The sequence below is a fragment of the Apteryx rowi genome, unplaced genomic scaffold (assembly GCF_003343035.1).
Source record: "Apteryx rowi isolate R43461 unplaced genomic scaffold, aptRow1 scaffold_18, whole genome shotgun sequence".
In the NCBI taxonomy this organism is placed as follows: Eukaryota; Metazoa; Chordata; class Aves; order Apterygiformes; family Apterygidae; genus Apteryx; species Apteryx rowi.
This window is the reverse complement of record NW_020448085.1, coordinates 285,117-308,196: the sequence shown is the minus strand read 5'-3', so window position 1 is coordinate 308,196 and position 23,080 is coordinate 285,117. Positions and strand designations below refer to the sequence as shown.

General features: G+C 43.9%; 1 protein-coding gene and 1 non-coding gene across 4 annotated transcripts; both read right to left on the bottom strand.

The window, feature by feature from the left end:
* Window positions 1-425: 425 nt before the first annotated feature.
* HSPA9 (heat shock protein family A (Hsp70) member 9) lies at window positions 426-22,506 on the bottom strand. 3 transcript variants are annotated; one of them, XM_026061289.1, is made up of 17 exons: window positions 22,477-22,506; window positions 22,104-22,162; window positions 20,335-20,422; window positions 20,041-20,222; window positions 19,370-19,494; window positions 17,850-17,923; window positions 17,660-17,766; window positions 16,731-16,893; window positions 15,963-16,055; window positions 13,913-14,122; window positions 11,200-11,427; window positions 10,223-10,327; window positions 8,808-8,925; window positions 6,259-6,353; window positions 3,893-3,985; window positions 2,027-2,167; window positions 426-1,192 (listed from the first exon to the last, which is right to left on the bottom strand). In XM_026061289.1, exons 1-17 carry the CDS (start codon window positions 22,489-22,491, stop codon window positions 1,133-1,135), a joined length of 1,956 nt encoding a protein of 651 aa, XP_025917074.1. In that variant the 5' UTR covers window positions 22,492-22,506; the 3' UTR covers window positions 426-1,132. The 3 variants fall into 3 exon arrangements, 1 of the variants encoding a protein (XP_025917074.1); XR_003252753.1 differs by lacking the exon at window positions 426-1,192 and adding an exon at window positions 2,247-2,521 and having other exon boundaries at window positions 2,075-2,167; XR_003252754.1 differs by lacking the exon at window positions 426-1,192 and adding an exon at window positions 2,247-2,521 and having other exon boundaries at window positions 2,075-2,167; window positions 22,483-22,506.
* LOC112963902 lies at window positions 10,860-10,930 on the bottom strand. Its single transcript, XR_003252767.1, has one exon. It is a non-coding gene; the product is annotated as a small nucleolar RNA SNORD63 (small nucleolar RNA).
* Window positions 22,507-23,080: the final 574 nt, after the last annotated feature.

The following is a 23,080-nucleotide window of genomic DNA, read 5'->3' as shown; positions in this document are numbered from 1 at the left end:
CAAGAGGAAAAGGGAACATCTTGGAACAGACACAGGAGGTGACTGAATGCATTGTGGCAAGGAGATTGCACCTCAAGGAGGAGAACYTGCTTGTTAAAAACAGTGGTGGGCAACTGCTGCTCTCAGTCTACAGTGTTTCAGAAGGCTGAGCCCAAACACAAAGTGCCTGAAGGTGAAGTCCCACTAGATAAGCTACTGCAGATCACAGCACAACTTCCATACCTCTTGCGAGTGCAGCAGCACACAGAGTGCATACTCTCAGAGGGGATGGATCCTAATCTGAAACCAGGTACCCTCTTTTTCATATGAATCGAGCACAAATACCAGAAACCAACTACAACTACAGCTAGTCAACTCCTTCACAGGAGGTTTCACAGGCAGTTAGCATGCCCACATTCTCCATCAAATGCCAGGACATCAAGAACTCCATGTTGGACACTTTTGTTTTTATTTTAAAAAAATCCAGAATGGATCCAATAACAGTTTTATTATCAAGGAAATTGTTTTGCCAGAAGCAGAGAACAGACACAGGATGGAGCAGAAGGCTCAGACAAGCAGAGTAGGTAACTTCCACATAGCCTCTTTTGCAAGAAGTAATGTTACAGCTAAATTTGAAGTAACCCATCTCCTTCAGAACAAAGGTACTAAGTTAGCTGCAGATCTGAATGTTCTCTAGTAACATAGCCAGCCGTGTCACTGCTGTACCTGCGACCCATTACCTGTTCACAAGTACTCAGCTCCRCAAGGAGGATCTACAATGCTGTTACTCCTCTCCAGGACTTCCATCTCCATCCTTAGATTCAATAACATGGTTTCCAAACTCCGACATTAAATTTAGTACACCATTGTGTCATATCAGAAATAAGTGATCAGCGAGCCCCCAGGTGGCTCAGTTGAATACCACAGGGCCAAAAACTTAGAACTGTCTTGCATGAATTAACTTTCATCAAGTGACAATTTATCTAGCAGACACATCACTAAGTTTATACATTAAAGAAATTTATATATAAGAGTACTGCAAAAACACAGTAAGTCTGAATTCTGCCCATTTCTGCTCAGGAAGGTCCCTTCTCTCCCAAGCATCAAGATCATCCTCCTCTTCATACTCCAGTCTAGGCAAGACAGAGACTTCTTATTGCTTCTCTTCCTTCTGATCTCCTGGACTTCCAGAACCCTCTCGTTCTGAGGCCATCTGTGAAAGATTTGGCTTATTAGTTGCAATAGTAACATGCTTCCCAGACATATTTATTTCCAACTAGCTGCTTAGGTTAGTTCCAAATTGAAGAAACCTTTCTTCAGTGAAAAGTGTAATTGTCCACTGGAGAATGGAAGTGATCTTCATCTCTGCATGACTGCTACTAAGAGGAAGGAAATTATCTTCCTATCTACCCTTTTCCAGTGGACATAACAGGCTTACATTGCAGCACTGAACATTTCAGTCTGACATCAGGAAAAAATTTTCAACAGTGAGGAGAGCTTATCACCAACAAGGTCACCTGAGCAGCATGTGACATTTCTGTYGTAAGAGACTTCTCCCTAGAGAGGTTAAGCACACATCTGCCAAGAAGGGCTTAAATGGGTGGGCCTCTTGCTGGGAAGAGGGACAAGAAACTCCTCATGGCCTTATTTCCTGTAATTTTAGACAGGCTGAACAAGAAGCCTGTTATACAATCACCTTTAGAACAGCTTAGACATTACATTACTTCTCTAGGCACCTTACATACACAGAAGAAACCCTTATCCACAGTTCTTGATGCTTCTTTAATAACAGTGTCCAGTGGTTTTCCCCACAACACTCTCGACAGGAATGTAACATGCTGCCGGTAAGGCAGGCTACCTACAGAAGGATGGCAAAGATCTGAGGCCATCAGCAATGCCCTTCTACAGCTGCTGCGACAGCAAGCRTTACTTAGAGGGAGCTGCACTGAGACCGAGTGCTACCTCCAGCACAGCTCTTGCCTAAACGTTTGGTGGCCTGACTTCCCCCTCCATCCAAGCACTATAAAATACAAAGGATTGAACCTACCTTCTTGTATGCCATTTCAAAGAGTTTCAGGGAAGCCTGCTGCAGGCTGGTTGCTGCCTGCCTGATGTTTTCTCCTGTTTCAGTATCTTTACGAGCCAGAAGTTCCCTCATTTTAGCAATTTCTTCCTTCAATTTGTTGCACTGCAAATAAGTTAGAAACAAACATGATGCAATGCCGCACTCTGTTCACTGAAAGTAGCATTTCTGTCATTTCACTCACCTACTGGCCAYAAAGTTGCCATTTTTTCCCCAAAGCAATGAAGTTAAGTCTCAAATTAAGCCATAAAGTCTGCAGSGACTAGAATCATGTCCAGTTCCCAGTGGGCACATGTCCACTTCACTAAACACACCACAGTTGGCATTAATTGGTCCCCTTGTTTGCAGTGTCAGCAGAGGCGCCAAGGCTAGAATGCACTGCGGAGACGGAGCAGCGCGCCAAGGATGAGAGCTGCTCTCCCTGGCACACCTCACCAGTGAGTCAGTCACCCCGGGAGCCAGCGTAGGGGGAAAAAGAAAGCCGGTTTTCATCTAAATTTAAGGCACTGTCAGAAAGCCAACGAGTACGCTATTCACCACCCTGTTTAATCCCTTTGTTGCACGTAGGAGGAGCAGGAAGGCAAACAAAAGCAATACGGTCTCATCCCAGCCCCTGTAGCCATCTGTCAAACCCTCCACACAGTCTGGCATTTCTCCGTCAGACTGGCACGCTGCTGGAGAGGCAGGCCTGGAGAAGCAAGGTTACTGGGGGACAGCTGTGCTGGCAGCGCTTGCTCAGCAGTGTCTGCAGTCAAGATGTGGGCACAGCGTTCTCCTCGTTCCGACCCACAGGATGGGCAAGGCGACTGAGGCCTTGTATGCCAGGCTCCCATCCCCACCCAGACTGCACAGAGCTTCTTCCAAGCCGTGCTACACACATGCCCTCGGTATTCCCCAAAACAGAGGGAACAGCCCCTGCAGGGACCAGAGATACAGGCTTTGCTCTGTGTTCCTGGGAGAGAAAACTCCAGTGATCACAGTTCCAAACACACAGTGAACCAACATTTATCTTAAAGAGGAGCTGAGCTGAACACTGCCCCCCCCCCCAATTATTTAAACTGATCAGAGGCTACTTACCCATAAACTACAACCTAGTTCCCTCTGACACCTCACAGAGCCCCAGGAGCCTTTTTATTCTGTTTCCAAGAGTTGCTAACTTGAGGATTGCAAAATCTGTTTTAAACTTGGCTTTTGAAATTCATAATGCAGAAATTAAATTGTCACTTCGAGCAGTATTAAAAGCACTCTTTTGACACTAAATATCCACTTCACTCCAAAGACAAAAAAAAAATGTGAGTCAAGCGGGTACAACAACTTTTGTTCCTTCCAAGTTCTTGGGTGTTACACTCGCGCTGTTCTGAGACTGCCAGGACTGCGCAGCAGCTTTGCCTTTGTCCCTCTGCTCACACACTGGCAGGCACCGTTTATAATCCCTTAGCTTTTGAGCAAAATTCCCCTCTCATACAGGCCACAGCGCAGTTCTTATCAAACCACTGCAAGGCCAAGTCAAGGACATAATTCATGCAGCAGCCTTTCATCAACAACTTCACAGCCGCTTAGATCTTCACTGACACTGAACTCATACTTTGAAACAGGATATTTGCTATTATCCAAGCCATGTCCTCATAAGTGTCCTTACAACCTCCCACAAACCATGTTCATTCCACTCAAGTGCAAAAACCAGAGAAGTCAACGGCTGTGCCGTCTTTACACAGAACAGAGCGAGCCAGCTACGAGTTAAGAATGAACTCTTGCACAAAACCACCATTAAAGCAGAGATACACAAGGAATCTTACCTCCTTTATCGTTAAGTGATCCCGAACTACCTACCTCATCTGCTGGCAGCTGATCCTTGAACTCCTCCATCTTAGATTCTGTATCATGGATGATGCCTTCAGCCATGTTTACAGCTTCCACACGTTCCTGGGGAAGACAGGTCATAAGGGCTTACTCCATACATCACTGGCACTACCAGTTGTGTATGTATAAACAACTGACATTTCTTTCCCCAAACTGCCCAGCTCCATTATAGGTCCCACCCAGGGTCCCTCTTAATGGCAAGGGGGAGAGGAGATGCAAGCGAAGCATTTCTAGATGCATTCTGCTGCTGGAAAGCCCAAAGAGGCAGGCTAAGCAAGTCAGTCCTCACACACCTTCACTCCCAGCAAAACTCACTTCCCTGGAAGCAGAAGCACAGCATACAACACACCAGAAAAGCCAGCAGCTGCAGAGACAGCACAGCTCTCTGCTCTGCTCCTTGGAAAAGCCACACAGCTTTTCAAAAACACTATTCACTATTAGGCTTCCTCTGCAACACGGGCGTTAGRGTCAACAAAACGCTGGGTTTTCTGATACCCTCTTACTACAAGTGCTTGTAACATCTCAGCAGTGGCAGGGGGAGAACCATTGTGCTAGTTAATACATTTGAGTTACTACTGCAAAGAATCAAACAGGGGATGGAGGGTAGTATGCTTTAAGTGCAGAAAGTGCTAGTTCTGCCGAGACACGATAATTCAATCCAAGTGCCAACATGAACTCTTTCACCAGAAACAGCCTCTGGGGCACCCAGCCCTCTCCATCTGAAAGGACAGTCTACATGAACAAGGGTGTGATAAYATTCTCAGGAGACCAACCGCTTATGGAGGGAAGTTGATGAGAAACAGTTTGGTTTCTATACTATGCCTTCACTGTTTGTGGGATGAACAGTTCACAGCAGAATGCTGAGTCTAGTACAGTGATAATTCCATTTATGCATTCATGATACATCCATAGTGATAAAACCATGATCAGAAAGGTGCCATGAGGGGATTTTGACAGGTGCAGTTACGCATGTCAAGTAAAAAGACAGAAATGTTAATTAAGAAAGCAACCTAATCATGTGATAGCTCACTGGACAGAGAGGAATCTCATTTCAGGATTAGAACAGGAAAGAAATAATACTAGTTCAGTGATCAAAGGCACAAAGTTAAAGCAAGGCAACAGGAAGAAGTTTTCAGTGCAGCCTCTTCACAAGTACTATGGCACCACCTACACTCCCTGGAAATGATGCAGTTGCTTAAACAGTGGGACTTTCAAACCAAGGTCTTTGTATATTCTGCATCTAACTTGCAAGTGCTAATAATCCAATGCTTTGTGGCTTTAGAGCTTTTGAGGCATGGAGATGTTGTTTTACAGGTATTTATTCTATGCATTCTCCCCTTTTCCAATCCTTTCGCTGAGGGTCAGATTCACAGTGCTGCCTGAACACCCCAAGCATGTTTATACAGACTAGAAGAACACAAAGCAGATAAACTCAATGCACCAATTTCAGCAATCACTAAACACAGGCTGGTGCCATATCCCAGAATAGGTCTTCACTGTGTCTGCTGAAAATCAATGCTCTATATTTAGTAGTGCAATTCATTAGTACTACCCTCATTAAACCAATTAGTTCCAATCATTAACCCTACGAATATCACAGGTTCAGTCACTCAGCTGTGGGAAGTGTCAGTCCTTTCCAACAAAGTCAGTGAGGCTTTCAAGTACCTCCTGATAGCTTCACCTGCACTGAAGGCAAATACTATGCTCAGTGAGATACAGCATTCAAGATGCCAGAGAGTGATATTTTTAAGACGACAGAAAGCAACTTCCCACTTACAAAGGAAGCATGCTGAGGTGCAGCTTTGCTTGGTAGGTCCTATAGATTAAGCTTTAAAATAAACTCAGAGAACATTGTTTAAATATCCCCTGTAGTGCCTCCATTTAAAGGGAACACCACCAATGTGAGAACCTCACTGTAGTAGGCTAGCTTCAGATAAACAGCCAAGATAACAGGCAGGACAGTGAAGAGCACTGATGACAAAAAAACAAATAGATTTGGAAAGCTGTTTGTCACGCATAACGGACAGGTGAGTTTGCTTACTGCTGTCTCCATGTCCCAGTAATTCCTCAGGAAGGAGTTAACATACTAATCACAGAAGGCCGGTTACCCAACCCAAGCCCAAGAAGCAGAAGTATATGCATGCACCTTCCTGCACGAGGCAATTTCTAAGTGTAAACTGGATATAAAGAAAAAAGCAGATGTGCACAAACAACCAACTCGGGAGCGTGCAGACCAGGACCAACAGCTCCTTCAAGCTGGGCACAGTTAATAATGCACAGTGGCAGCTACCAGCAGATACATTAGCAGCTGGCAGATACCGCAACAGTCGCATTACCTTTCTTCGTCTGTCCTCCTCTGCATATTTCTCTGCATTCTTCACCATGTTCTCAATTTCATCTTTGCTAAGGCCACCAGAAGACTGGATAACAACTGCATTAGAGAAGGAGCATTAATAAAGAACRTGCTCTCATCTTTGAGGAAAAAAGATTATTTCCCAAACCCTCTCAACAGCAGCAGCCTGCCTCAGCGACTCTGTGTCTGTGAAGACCCTGTGGGCAGTACAAAGGCAGCCAGGCTTTGAAGAGGCAGCGAAGCAGCTTGCAAGATAAAAGCCTGACACCTTAGATCTACGAGCTCCCCAGCTCACCCCACAGACACTTCCTGTCCTCTGGTCGGCGAGTCACTTTGACTGCTCCTCAGCTACTCCTCCTGGAAAGCCAACGCGAACACGGGGCCCCCAAACCAAAGGGGCGTTCTGGCAGGTAAAGCAATAGGAGGAATCATTTTACCAGRGCACGGAGTTTCCTTTCGCTGTTGGAAAGCAGCCCAGGCTGGAAGCAGGATAAGAGAACGTTCCTCACCCAGCTGCTCACGCTCCCCGCAGTAAGTAAGAGTGGCACAATTCTACAGCGCCTCCTTCTCCCCCCGCCCCCCCACCTTTTTGCTCCATTTGTGCCAAAAAGCATAGTCTAGAAATAAGCTAAGTTCTACAGTAAAACAATTTTCACTGGGAAAGAGAGTACATCTTGGATATTGCAAAGTCCAGAATAAAGGTAAACTAAGATCCTTATTAGAAATAAGTTTTCTATACAACATTTGGTACAAAATGGTACAAAACCCTAAACACAGGTGTGCTTTGGATGCAGGTGAAGGATGAGGAGTTCAGTTTTATAATTAGGAGTTTATAATTAGGAGTGTGTCTGCATATAAACAGGCAGCTAAAAAATTCTGGTTGCCTCTTATCAGGAGATATTTACTCAGAGCTAGAAGTTTTCCACATGTGGTAAATCTTTTTGGCTCTACAGGGAAACCAAGGTTACAAGTAGTGTGTTCTTGGAAACAAATTTAAGCCAAAAACTAAGCTGCATGATTAAGAACAACATATACCTTCAAGTTGCCAATACAYAGTTAACAGTATTTTCCTTAACTGAAGCATGCCTTTGACTGCTCATGTGGTTTCCTCCAAGAAACAGCTAAAGGGCAGTATAGATACTTTCCAGTTAGAGGCACAAAAGAGATTTTTTTTTTTTTAATCAGGGGAATCTACAAATGCTTCAAATTAATTTTCTGCTAGTTCACAGTATCTGAGCCCGCAATAGGGCTTTGGAAAAACAACCACATCATTAACTACCCCAGAAGAGTAAGTCTAACATTTCACTGCACTACAGAGCAAAACATACTGACAGCTTCAAGTCCCCAAGCCTCCTGATATTTAGAGATGTTTTGAGGCTAAATGAAAATGAATGAGGTGGTTATTCAAAATATCTGCAGCAGACACTTGAATTTTGAGATCTTTGCAASAAAAATAGTTGGAAATAAAGCAGAGTCTTAGCATGAAGCTTGTCTGATCAGCTGTACCTGACACGCCTTGCATTCAACAGGAGTCTTCCTAATTCAGTTCTACCCCTAACAGCTGGCACCTCCACACAGGTGGCTTTCAACAGACAGCAATCTATTAGTGCCTTAGCACAGGGCATTCCCAGAGGAAGAGTATACCAAGGAGGACAGCACGGAAACCAGCATGGGGAACTCGTACAAGACRCAGGATTCCTAGTCTCCTAAACTGCGATGTCTGCGCCCTTAGGGTGAGCAGGGGTGCCCTGTGTCACTGCCCCAAGTTCTTCAGTGACACAGGACATTCCTACAGGCAGCAGGAGCGCTGCTCCGTGAACATACCYGCAAGCCGTCAGAGAGAGGGCCAACCTGCACACCCAACTGCCTCTCTGGGGACTGGAGGACAGATGACACGTACAGGAAGCCCCAAGGAACAACTGCACTTTGCTGAAATGGGGCTACAGTGGTGACAGCAGAGGGCAAGACCAAGAAAAGACTCATACAGGGCAATCTGACTTGAAACCTGTCAAAACCCTGCCAGGGAGGACTTCCTTGACCATGGTGTAAGTAGAGGTTCTACATGAAGATTGCACCCCATCTAATGGGGGAGCAGAGAGCATTCACTGATGGTAATGGGTATCTCTGTTCCCCTCTTTGTTAGCATCCTGACAAAGTGCTATGCATTTAACAGGGTGGCTTTACTTCCTTAAAATGAAGCTACAGGCCAGTTGTCACTTCTTCCCTTCCCCATTTCATTCTGCAGTAACTCCTCTTTACACCTCCCTTGCTCTCCTTCCCAGTGGTGACACTTAAGCCAACATGACTATCTCTCTGTGCCTCCCTGATAACTCATTGCTTGCCCCRCCTTCATCCCAAATAACATGCTGCAGCCCTCACTGCTGGTCTGAGCATCCCCAGGGCAGCAGCACTCTGTCACTATTTGAGTCACCTAGTGTTACCCTCAGTGCCYAGTGCCTATGGCAGCCACCTTTGCTGCTCCATACCTTTCCCTTTTTCCCCTCTATAGCATCCCAGGGCACTTGCACTTACTTTGCTGTTCACGTCCAGTGCCTTTATCCTTTGCCGAAACRTGAACGATACCATTAGCATCAATGTCAAACGTGACCTCGATCTGGGGCACTCCACGTGGCGCTGGAGGAATGCCAACCTGGAAAGGAGAAGCGCTTAGCCATTAGCTCCCACACAGACATGAGCGCAGGGTAGGAGCCTCCCGTGCTGGGCGTATTATCTTGGTGATCTGCCAGCTAACTCARCTATGAACTAAGCCTCAGAGCCGAACCATTTAAATGCCTGCCAGCATCATGGGGTGAATTAGCAGTACTTTGACAGATTTAACAGGATGCAGATTTCCACCCAGAAGGAAGGACAACTGCACAGACACCACAAGAGGCGGCCACACATTTGTTCTGGAGATGACATAGCTGCTGCTTTAACAGTGAACAAGCCACTCTTGTTYGTGCACCCTTTGGGGCATGACAGCAAGCTCCATTTTCTTATCTCTGCTCTGGAGATGAGTAGACTTCAAGCACAGTACCTCTGAGGCTACTGTATTAAGATGGTGACAGGCAATCTGCCTTTCTTTAATTACAAAAGGAAGGCAAATCCCTTCCCTTTTGGAGGGCTTTTCCTAGCACCAGCAAGGTTGGACAAACAGTTAACAATGCCAAACTTTGCTGACTCCAGCTTGTGAAATTTCAAGCAGAGAGACAGGAAATCCATTTTCAACATAACTCACTCCAGAATGATCTCTATCAGACAGGATGAAATCAGCAACTTTCAGGCAGATTACAGTTACCAATACTGGAATAAAACTGTGCGTAGGGAGCTGGTTAGTCAGCCACACTGAACTGCAGATGCCACATACTGCACCCAAGCATCCTTGCAACACAGTCGTTCTCCAATAAGCAGGGCAGTTCCACAAGTACTTGTAAAAAAGTGGTACCGGGCTAGAAAACAGGCCACCCTAGGGACTGCACGTAACACGAACCCTGCTGACTCAGCTCTAGCCTCTGCAACAAGATCCATCACCCGATGACAATGACCAGAGGACAGGTCAGCATTCAGGTTATCCACTGCACAGGCCTGGTACTACAGAGCTCTTTACTCTTTGCACCCAGAACTGGAGAGGGCCCTTCTAGGTGACTGCACCTAGTCCGAAAGCTACAGCAGCCACCACACCATGTAATCCTGCTCAAAAACTTGAAGCTCCATCTTAAAGACTAGCTGTTCTTCCCGTGCCACTGAAAGGCTGTCCCAGAATGGAATTCTACCTTTGGAGGCTACTTTTGTACTACAAAAAGGATCAAGTGTCTTCTGTAAAAACAAATTAACAAAAAAAAAAACCCAAACTGCCTTCAAGGGAAGGAGTCAACTGAAACTGAGAAGGCTCTGAACTTTTCAAAGAAGGTCAAGTCTAAGGTCATGAATACTGAGAGCCAACATACCAACGTGAACTGGCCAAGAAGTTTGTTGTCACTAGCCATCTCTCTCTCCCCCTGGCATACTTTAATCTCCACTTGAGTCTGCCCATCAGCAGCTGTAGAAAACACCTGTAGAAAACAAACAAAAAGTTACTGAATAGCTAGTAAATTGGAACACATGAACTGGTGCAGTTACAAGCCGATTAAACAACAAGGAAAGGCATAAAGAAAAGCTAAGTTGAAGGCATGAAGAATCACTAAATGCTTATCATGTCCCTGTTCTTTAAAAAGCTCTAACAAAATACCAAGGCAGCAAAACTAGCAACAGCCTAGTTTATTGGCATCTTGTCCTGYATGCGTTTGAGCGCACTAACACTGGTAATGCCGTGCTAGCAGCAGGCTCCAGGGGCAAGCAGCCACAGTACCAGAGCGTTTCCTCCCCAAACAGTACAGCTCTTGCCTGAACCTCACACCCCAGAGCAAGCAAGCGTTATCAATAAGAGCACACACTAGTAGACCCAGCCAACAGAAAGTGAGAGAAAGGATCACACCCAAGTCTGCTAGGGCCCTGCAACACATGAAAATATCTGGAAAAAGCAGAGGCAGGGGGRGAAATCCTTCCTAGGCACATGGACTAAGAAAGGTACTCTCAGCTGGGTGTGGTGCTCAGTTACAGAAGGTCTCCACACAATTCCTCTTCAGAATGATGTGTTGACAGTTACATCATGGCACGCACACTGCACTCCTGACCAGGCCAAAAACATCGTGGGATATCTTGGTACATGTTAACTCAACTTATCCTCCTCCTGGGGTAGGCTAATAATTAACAGAGATACTCAGTGACTGACTAAATCCCAATTTCTAAGCTTTTTCTCCTTCCACTTCAGCTCCGCCAGCTGAGAAGGAGACAGGATAATCTATTAGGATGCTTTGCGTAGCATGCAATGGCAGTTTGAGGACACCACAGAACACCCACCCATCCAGCTAGAGTCAGCATGTACCTGGCTCTTCTTAGTTGGAATGGTAGTATTCCTGTTGATGAGCTTTGTGAAGACGCCTCCCAGTGTCTCAATCCCCAAGGAGAGCGGGGTTACATCCAGCAGCAGCACATCAGTAACATCACCAGCCAACACACCGCCTTGAATAGCCGCACCAATGGCAACGGCTTCATCAGGATTAACCGCTTTGCTAGGAGCGCGGCCAAACAAATCCTGTACAGTCTGCTGCACCTGAATGGGGAGAAAGCACAGCTTGTACGCCGAGCGAAGCGTTACCACCCAGCGCTGCAGCCGTATCACGCCAGCAGCCTTGGCTAGAGGCCTGTACCAGGAGAAACCCTCAGCTCGGGTATCCCACCCCGCTCAGTCCCTTTCAAAGCTCCTCCTTTACACTCCTGCAGCCGTGTAACCCTGTGGCATGACAGAAAGACTAAGCTGCAGGTATGTGAGTGTTCCAAGCCCCCATCTTCCACATGCCCCGTTAAATGCACTCATTTTAGTCAAGCTAACCCCTTCTCTGTAGACTTTCTTGCAATTAAGTTTGCCAGCTGCAAGTCAACCTGAGGACCCACCTACACTGGCCCTTTCACACAGCCCAGCCATTTTAAAAAGGGATCACTCCATGCTTATCAAGCAGGAGTCAAGCATTGCTTCCCTGGAATTTGCGCAAGCCAACGCTGGGCAGAACACAGCTGTCAAGGACAGTACAACTGCGGAGGCAGAGCACAGGGGAAGGTCAAAAAAGCCAGAGCAGAAGGACAGTTCATCTTGTTTGGGTGCAATAAAAAGAAAATGAAGCTGTATGAAGGGCAAACTCTTCATTTTCAAACTCTTTATTTAATGGGCTATTTCACCAGGGAGGTAGATCTGCTATGTCAGCAGACAGTTTGAGCTCTGTTACTGGCTTTTTCACTGTTCTGCCCTTTCAGAATGATGTGCTCATGATTGCTACAGATTTACTGCTGAAGCATCCAGATGGGAACGCAATTAGGTATCTGCAATACAGCCACAGCTCTCTAGTCCCCTCCTCCTTCACAAGAGGAGCATGTGGGACTTGCTCCTGCTCACAGCCTCCCTCCCGCCTGCACCAGTCAAGCCCTGCTCAGGCAAACATCCGCACAGGTGAGCACAGTGTGCCTGGGAAACTATGTGCTGGAAGCAAACGTCCAACTCCTTTGCACTTAAGCCAAGAGACATCTGCAGGGAGTGTTCATTCCAGAGGCAGACACCATGAGCATATAATTAAGTGCAAGTCTTCCCCTCTGGAGGCATATTTTAAAGCACAAAAGAAACATTACTTCTAACCACCCACTTTATGTTTCCTGGAGCGCTGCCCATGTGACATTCCAAAGAACGCAAGCTCCCTCCGAGCAGGACAGCAGACGCGAGAGAAGGCCCTTTGCACCACATGGACACCCACCACGGGGTCCAGCTGAGCCAGAGCTCCCACCGCAGCACTCAGGAAAGCATTATGTAACCTCAAAGCCACAGGTGCTGGGGGTTAAACATTGATTCCCTCCTCCCCCCTCCTATTTTTAAGTACTGTCTTCTGCCCCCCAAGAGACATGTAATACTTCAGGAAGGGCTTCCTAAACTTTCAAGAGGCAGGTTTGTCCCTTTATACATAGTTAACCACACCATTTTTCTTTTATCCAGCTGGAACAGCAGGGACTTCAGGGAGGTGCAGCACAGTTACCCCACTTGAGTTTTGGCCAGAGTAGCAGCTTTTGTTTATCTTGTTGCCCTGGTTCCCCTGCCTGGATGACCATCTGTACACACCAATATGACCTCCAGCTACTGTCCAAAATGCGCACAATCCTGATTTGTGTAAATCACAAATGGTAACAGCAAACAAATGGTCGAAGCCTGACAGATCCTACGGAACAACATTTTAGTGATTCCTACACGAAAAAAAAGCAAGCTGTACCCTTGAAGGGGGTAGTGTACCTACACGCTCAGCGTGGACCTCAGGGGAGCTAAACAGCAGTCTGCATTGCTGCGAACAAGAACAGTAAACGACCACAGACAGCTCCTAATCTGCAAGACTGTGCACGTCAGCACAGCAAGCTTTTAAGTCACCTGTTGGTGCTTATCGCTGCAGAACASAAGGGCCAAGTACTTAGGTAACGAGCGCTCAGAACAGCTAGTTAAACATGCTTGACAACGCAACTGCAAACAGGTAGCCAAACGCGCACAAGCAAAGCGGCAGCTAACAGAACCGTTCTGCTTGTGCAGTTTCTTCACAGCTTGCACAGTCGGCTACAATGGTCAAGCTACAGGTGCTCTACACAGAGAAAGCAAGCCACCGGAAGGCAAAGATTCCCAACAGGTTACTGCCATTGGAAATGTACCTCTACCACACACTTAATTCCACAAAAAGAGGAAAAAATAAAAAACCTTGTATATCTCAACAACACTGCTTATGTTCTGTCCACAGCAGAAAAATTCAACTCAACTTTTCACTCCTGATAACTCCCACTTGTCCTGGTAAGGTGCAACTCAGCTGTGGCCCCCAAATCCAAGTTGAGCCCAGGCAGGATGAGAGTCCCTTGCTACTGCTTTCATGTCACCACTTGGCACATGTGATCTACCCCTGGGGGCCTTTACCTGCTGGAACCGCAGTTACCAGACTCCTAACTTTTCTTTTACAGAACACSCTTAAAAGTACGTCCTGGATATCAGTGCCAGCTTTGTCCCTAACAGGGAAACATCATACCTTTGGCATTCTGGTCATACCACCGACTAGGATGACTTCACCAATGTCACTCTTGCTGACTTCAGCATCCTGCATGGCTTTCTGGCATGGCGCTACTGTCCGCCTGATCAGATCAGCTACAATGCCCTCAAACTGCGAGCGACTCAGCTTCATGTTCAAATGCTTTGGTCCGGAGGCATCCATAGTAAGGTACGGCAAGTTGATATCAGTCTGCAGCACAGAAGTGGACAAGGTGTCAAGAACAGGAACCGGAAAACAAGGCAGCTACATGCAGGTTTTAGATCAAGCCACAGGTTCTGTTGTGCCTGTCTTGAAATTTCTGCATTACTGTTTACCCCAGACCCCAGTCTGTAAGTGGCATGAGAAACATTTTTGTATTTTATATTTCAGATGAGATAGAAGATATTTGGTTAAAAAAGTCTCATGGCTACAACTATTAAGTACAAATTCTAATATTCTGTGTTACTTTGAGGTCTTTTATCGTTAAGAAATAGTGCTCTTCACAGCTTATACAATGTTGTCTTATACTCATCATCTGCTAATGTTACTATAAACAAATTGAGATTAAACCATCTTTGCACTAGTGCTTGGAAGCACTAGTATGTAATTTTTATCATTGAAATATTAGAATTAATGAAATACTAGAATTTACAACCTTCATTCCCTCCCTCTAGCAGGGCACAGAAGAAAGCCCATTAAAATACAGAAAGTCTGCCAAATGACGTCTAACATTTCATATAAGACAACCTACTTCAAGGAAATAACTCACAACTGTTTCTTTAAATGCAAACAACTTATAAATTGCAAACAGCTAAATTCATCAGTACCAGGGATGATAATCCCCATTTTTCTTGGCTATTTGTGCAAGATCTCATAAATTCACATGCTGGATTTTTATAGCAAAGCACAGACTAAAACCATCAACCATCTTGTTCAGATGCTGAGTCATGCTGACATCAAAAGATACTACAAATCACAGCAATTTTAAACATTAATACTTTAAGCTCTAGAGATTAAGTTTGCAAAACACGACCTGAACGCATGTTACTGGCTAGACCAATGCATTCCCTTCCTAATATTTTTGACCATGCTATTTAGAAAGAATTGGGCCAAAAGCAAGCAGTTGCCTTCACTGCTAAAGAGTTAAGGAACCCAGTTTTCCCTGGTATGAACAGACTGTATTCGCCAGCTCTTGAGCTAGTAAAAGAGAGCCTGCTATGTCTTTGGCAGAACTACGCATCCATTGTGACTGGCCTAAACTCCTTCCTATGAGTTCCCCATTGGCCAAGAAAAAGACCACCATCAAAAAAAAAAGTTTATTCAAAACCTAGAAATTGGCAGAGTCCCCATTTCAATTACTATATAATTGACCTTAATTTCATTTCAGCAAGGCTATCACACCCCCCAACTTGCTGCTTCTCCAACTCCTTACTGAGTAGTGAATAAAGGACATGCTTAAACGCATTACTATATGAAGCTGGTGAAGAAAAAGTGGTATAAACTGCCCATTGTCTAGGCAGCCTTTCCATAGACAAATAAGGAAAGATTCTCTGCAAAAATTATTTCTTCTTGGACACATTAGCTGTTTCAGTGGTACAAATTTAGCTGCACAATAATTTGTGGTACACGAATAACACTACAAGATTTTGGAACYGCTAGAACAAAACCACAAGGGCTTCCACAAATGCAGCAGTACCTGACTGCAGCTAAATTCCCTAATGCCCATCACAGTTCTGAAACACGCAGTAAGTTGTGAACAAGGTCACATTCCCTGCAAGATAAGAAAACATCTTCTGGTGTCAGAACAGAAGCAAAAAACCCAGCCTCTGCTATCATTCTAAGCTTCAAACAACTAATTGCTCTCCCAGACAGTGACAGACCATCCTGCTAAAAGATCTTCCGTTAAACTGAGGTCATTTGGTTACACTCAAGTTTCTTCTGCCACCAAAAGAGAAAAGCAGCAACTTTATATAGTTTTTGGAAACAATTATAATACACTGAGTATTGCATCAAAATGTTTTACTGGACGGCTTTGAATCCAGCCACTTACCTGCACAGATGAAGAAAGCTCACACTTTGCTTTCTCTGATGCTTCTCTCACCCTTTGAAGAGCCATGTTGTCTTTAGTCAGGTCAACACCCGTCTAAGCAACAAAGCAAATATGGGTTAACAGACTGTTAGCTTTCCCACCGCAGTCACGGAGTGCTTTTCTTCATTGGAATTCACCTTTCTATCATCCTTTACTGTAAGAATGTTTGCAGAAATATAGCCCAATATGTGCACTTTTTCTGCTGATCTCTCTCACCTCTGGCAAATGTATTTAGCATTTCAAAAAAAAAAATCTGCTAGCCCTCACTGCTCTGAAAATGATTACATAGCAAGTTACTGATTAAAGCCTGGAAAAGCTGCTGTATCATAGAATATAAAAACAAGACTGATTAGCAATGGAGTAGGAATTACATTGCAGTTTCCTGTGGGCAACCCTATACTGTACTATATGCATCTGTAATGACATATTCAGTTTACCCATGGATTTATAACAATAAGTAGATTATGTATAGGATAATCTTCTACACTAGAGGGAAAAAGCAGAAGTCCTGCTATTCCATCTGTTTTCCAGGAGAGGAATATTCTGCCTCAAGAAAATAAATGTAAGAACTGGAAGCCAGGCTAACCACATGTCTTTAATACCCTACTTTTAAATGTCAGGTATGCCACAGATGATGACCTAAGTCCTAATAATTTATTTAAAAATAATTCCTTCCACAGAAGTAAAACCARGTTTAAACACAGGTTGAATTCTGATGAGACACCTTACCTCTCTCTTGAAGTCTTTAACAATATGCTGTAGCAAAGCCTGGTCAAAGTCTTCTCCACCTAAAAAGGTGTCGCCATTGGTGGACTTCACCTCAAAGACTCCTTTCTGGATTTCCAAAATGGAAATATCAAAAGTGCCACCACCCAAGTCGTAGACCGCAATACTACAAGAACAGAGGCAGAAAAACATTACCTTCTAGACAAAGTTGTGTGGCTCAAAARTATTCTGTCCAGGAGGTGAGGTGTGCAGAATTCGCCTTGGTGTCATCCACAGAGTCAGTTAAAAACCTTCTTTAAAGACAACAATAATCAGGTTACATCGTGTACCCATTCCTTGGGCACACCGAATCCATGTGGAAGTCTTCTCTGCAAGGCCTGCTGCACTATGATAGCATGTAACCCTGCAAAGATAGCATGTAACCCTGCAAATTACTTCGGAGAAGGCTCCTGCACACAGGGTTTGGTAGTTCCTTCTTCAAAAAAGAGACACGCACATCTAATGACAAGTGCAGGGACCCTGGAACCACTCTGAAAAATGCTTTGCAAGGCATGAGGCTTTCACAGCACTATAACCTACATCAGAAATACAAAGTCTGTGTCGAAAAACTCYGTGCATTTATATAACCACCTTTGATAGGGGCAGAAGGTAGAATGCCACCTGGAGAGGACAGGCAAGCTATGGACCCTGGCACCAAACCTGAACATAACTCCTACAGCACCCTTAAGCACCAATGCCAACAGCCAGCTGTCCTCAGCCACACTTGTCACTGCTACCAACAGGTAATATAATTAAATTGACACTCAGCTTCGGTAATTAAGCTTGAGGATTTCTCAAAACAAAGAAAAAAACCCCAAAACACCAGAAGATGCATTTACAAAACAAATTACAGCATGCTTATTTAGCAGTAAGTATTATGAACAAGCACTTACACTTTGTCTTCAGATTTGTCCAGACCATAGGCAAGTGCAGCAGCTGTTGGTTCATTAATCACYCTCAAAACGTTCAAGCCAGCAATCTGCCCAGCATCTTTTGTAGCCTGAAGAAAAAATTGTTGACAATTGAGAGAAACTAAACACAGCTTAAAAGCCAGACAAAATCCCCTCATAGCTTGGTGAATACCTGTCTTTGAGAATCATTGAAGTAAGCAGGGACTGTGATCACTGCATTCTTCGCTGAATGTCCCAGGTAGTTTTCTGGAAGGGGGCGGGGGGGGGAACAAACAGACAAAACACATTATCGTCATAATTAAAAATGCCAACCAAATTACCACTTAGTTTGAAATCTTTTTTCTGAACTAAGAACAGAAGAGAAGCCTGCTGCTCAAAAACCTGCTGCTTTCTGGGAAGATGCAGAGGGAGCTGCACCAAAGCTGAAACTTGTCTTATTCACGTAACCTGGAACAGTCTGTAGACCTCAGAGAGCACAGCAAAGCACCTTTGTGCTTGATCAGTAACCAGATGGAGCCAGTGAGTAGGAATTTATCTGAACTTAACTTGCCTTTTTGGGGTGCAAGACTGAAATTTTCTGTGTTTCTCTGGAGCATTCAACACGCAACCCACTTACAACTTATTCATTTTGGTCCTCTTTATACAGTCTGCTGTAGGTAACATTTATACAGTACAAATATTGCACATAGACTATACGTTTGGAAGTAAGAGGTGGAAACATTAAACGTAGTATGTCAGAAAGACATATTACAGCCTAATTTAATGCAAGAACCTTATTCTCCTGAAAGAGGGCAGGATGTTATCAAATGCAGATTCAGACCTGTTAAAAAATAAGAACGCACATGATGCGGAGGCAACACGCCAACAGGATTTATGTCTACGCATTAACCCTGCACAGACCTTACTCGCTGCATTATTTTGTTTTGCTTGGAAAGCCAGTTCATTCCACAGACAAATTCAGGTAGCATCCAGGGCAAAAGCCAACTGMCCTAGAGGAAGCAACCTTCTGCTCAAGGCAAAGGAGCACCATCCTCAGTTCGGAAATAAGCCGCAATCATCACATCTAGATGCYTCACACACCACATACTCTTATTTCACTCTTGGGTGGAACTTCAGCAAGTGCCCTGGATCTAACGCTGAAATATTGTTGGTGAATCTTCACTAACAACACTGTCTTGTCCTCCAAATACTTAATATTGAATGCACAAGTGCTTTCCAAACCAGACTGCAGAAGACAGCTACTCTATGTATTTTTGCCTATGTATTGCACTCAGTTCCCCCAGAAACTGTATTAAGAATTGAAAGGGGGGGGGAGGGGATCTCCAGTTCAATACAACATACCTTCTTGTAACTCATGATAGAGACTTTATTATAAAGTAGGCAAAGCCCATTCGCCAGGCAGGTAATTCAGCTATCTCAAAATGGTAGTCAATTTTGGTAAGAATATGCTTTAAATAAAGCACTAACATCTTGCCAAAGACCCCAGTTTGAGGCAGGAAGAYTGATTCTCCTTGGGACTACGTAGCAGCCCATTACTGTACTCCTCCACAGTCTGCCCCACAGCGGGGCCTGCTACACAAGGTTTTCAGAACCAAAAGGTGTTTTTTTACAGCTACAGCACATCCATTTACCAGTGCCCAGTACCAACATCACGTCTGTGTTCAAACATGGCAAAGACCAAGCTGTACCAACCTGCTGTTTCCTTCATCTTCATTAGTACAAAGGCACCAATCTGGCTTGGAGAATACAGTTTCCCATGAGCTTCTACCCAGGCGTCACCATTGGAGGCACGGACTATTTTAAATGGAACATTCTTACTAAAAAACAAAGAGAATTCCATAGCTAATTTCTGTATCAATAGCACCACACACAGCACAAAGCCCTTACAATTAATATCAGCAGAACACCACACACAGGTTTTTGACAAAGAATACTGAACTTTCCAATGACAGCCTCAGATCGGGGGAGCCTCTGAARTGCCAATGTACTTCTTTTCCCCCTTATTCAACTACAATTATTTAATYATAAACCTTAGGTATGATTGTACAGCATTGATTGTACAGACACTCAACAGCAACAGAAGTCTTTTGGTACATGCTGACTGTTCTGCACAGCATCAGCAAGGCTGTGGGGCAAAAAGCCTACTATCCTACTTCAACCCTGAAAACCTCAAAACCCATCAGCAACTACTGTAACAAAATACAAAGTAGCCTTCAGTATATTAGCAGTGACCCCTTGAGTCAGGAAGGTTCAACTACTTCACTGCCCATCTTACATTTAAGAAGTGTTTAAGTCATGCTATGCAGCATAGTATTTTTTTATGTTTTCTGCTGGAGGGGGAATTGTTTTCCACTCTCACTTACATATCCTTCTTCACTTCAGGGTCATCAAAGCGCCGCCCGATGAGACGCTTGGTAGCATAGAAGGTGTTGTGTGGGTTAGTTACCGCCTGCCGCTTCGCTGGCATTCCGACCAAGCGTTCACCATCGGCCGTAAACGCAACAACCGAAGGCGTTGTCCTGGCACCTTCAGAGTTTTCCARCACCTATGCAAATCCGTAAGAGGATGGCATCAAGAAACGTTGCCTTTGAAAACACTAACTCAGACATTCAACCTCTAGTACAGTTACTGCAAACTGGTATTTACTTTTGACTTACTTTAGCTTGTTTTCCTTCCATAACTGCCACACAGGAGTTTGTTGTACCCAAATCAATTCCAATAACGGCACCTTTGATTGCTTCTGAGCTGTAAAGTATATTACACAGAAGATAAGATTACTGCTAAAGGAAGATGACAAGAAGATGACAACTAATTAGATCGCAAGAAAGCTTCCTATCCTGAAGACAGGATAAAGTAMTTTTTCCACCAGAAGCAAATCCATATTTTATCCTGAGCATAAGAGTCAAAGCCAGAGAACACCTTACACTGGAAACCAACCTTGTACTAAGTGTCTCTGTATTTAATCAGATCATTTATAGCTAAATCTCCACTTGTTACTCTAAATACATGAAACATTATTTTTCACCAGAATAACCTTTACAGTATGTATTCTCAACAACCCTTAAGATTTTGACATAAGCATGAATTGAACTAGTAACTAATTYTGTCCCTCCTCACATGAGGTTTCCTGGACTTGTTTTTGGTTAGCTCTGATGTTCATACTCAAACTTGTGTTTGAAAACAACCACCTGGAGTGAAAATTTTAAGAAAAGATTGTATTGGTTTGTTTTTAAGCAATGCTTAACATGAAGATAAGTAAAACAGTAAGAACTGGCTAAATCCATGCAAGTCTCTCTGAGGCAGAGCCACAGTTAACCATTTTTTTGATCCTGCAGATCAATAAATGAATTCTGAAAAGCGGTAGTGATTCTTCCATAAGCCAAGTTTGAATCCTTTCTTTCTTCTAGGAAGTGTATATTCACCCTTTTAAGGCTAGAGAGAAGTCAGAGGCATAGTTTTGCCTGATAAATAAAAATCACACTCYGGGATGAAGAAAGCATACCGACGCCAGAGCAGGGCCCTCTTCCTTACCAGGATATCATCTTCTCACACTCCCCAAGATACCAAGTCCCTCACTTTAAGATAGTGAGCCTTGGTTCAGACACCATAAAGCAGTGATCCTGAAAATGAGCAGCTGCTCACTTTCTCTGTGGTAACTAGAACCTGGGCAGTTTTCCTAACACACACAGATTCCCCATGTTTTTGTGCCCCTAGTCATAACAACATAAGCTACAAAACATTCCAGTTACACAACTAACTGCTACCCTTTCCTCAGTATCTTGTAACAAGAAAAAAAGGCAAGTCAAATAGATGAGCTGTTTGAAATTAGTTTACGTGCAGTGAAATGGAGCAGCTGATCACCCTGATCTCATGACATGTGGTGATGGAGAGGAATAATTGTCAGCTTACAACAATTTGCTGCACCTATTTCYTTTGTGTCAAACAGGGAATTCCCTAAACACATTTTGTAGAGACTGCTCCTGGTGGGGGTATGGGGGAAGAACAATTCTTAATGTTCTCCTGGAAAAAAAACCACAAAAACCCCAAACCAAAACCCCCCCACAAATAAAGAGATAAAGATACAGCCTTAGAAAACTGACATTCATAGGTTCTGGTTTTACCTCTTTTTCAGCAGCTGCTGAGGTGAGGAAAAAAAAAAAGATGGGTATTTTATTGTTGTAACTAATTGGCTCATTGAGACTTTGTAAGCACTCTGTACTTACCGGAATTTTGCCTTTAAAAACAGTTCCGAATAGAAAACTTGTTACCAAACTTCTTAATTGCTCATGGAATAGAAAACAGCAAGTCCAATTTGCTGTTTTTGTTTTGTTTCTCCATCTTTGACCCCAATAATCAGCTTTGGCATGAGGGTGACAGTAAAGATAATATCAAACCACAAGACATGAGAAAACAAGGAAAGACTTACGCATATTTTCTGCTTGATGCTGTTCTGAGAACATTTTGACTGAGGCCATTCCAGAATGTCTATAAAATAAAGAYGGTCTAATGAAGTTCTAGTTTCCAACATTAAATTACCTTCAACCCATAACTTTTAGAGGTACACCGCTTACAAAGTAAAATGGTTCTACGATGACACTGTAGTTTTTAAATCYTAATTTAAAACTAAACAAGAATTTAATAAAATTTCAATTTGCCATATGGTCACAAAGCAATTACTGCCCTCATTTGTTGGGGATACAACTGATCTGTATCACCAGAGCTGAGCAAATTTGCTCATGCAAAACAGTCTGTGAACATGCTACCGATTTAGCTGGCAAAAGATATTTCAGTAAGTTAACCTGAACCTTCAGCATGCAATTAACAGCAGCAGATAAACATTAACTCCATTCCTTGAAGCTTTACGCACTGTCAGCAACAAATGACCGACTACATCTCTTGAAGAAGCTGCAGTCGGACTTTCGCAGTAACTCATGAAATTTTGCACTGGCCACAACTTTGCATGTGCAAGTCAGTAACTCAGAAAGCTCTAAATATATATATATTTTTTGTTCTGAAAACAAGTTTTTAACAAAATATCTTAATACAGATAAGACCATATCAAAACATGAGTATTTTGGTAATCCTTCAAGACGCTTGGCCTGTCTCTACTCCATGAGTGGGCAAGGGTGCAACAGCCTGGTTAGAGCAGGCYAGTCCTGCACCTCAAGCAGGAGCTGCTCAGAACACAAGACAGCCAGCAGCAGGACCAGCACGAGCAGCTGTAGGCTTTGGCGTCCGTGCCCGTTTATAAAATTTCTCCATCAGACTTTTCCAACTTGATATCTATTATTTTTACACGAAAAAACAAAGACAAAAAACAAACCACCAAACAAAACGCAAAATAACACACACAAAAAAACCCCACGCAAAACAAAGCCCCGAGCAATCTTGCTGTTTTCTCCC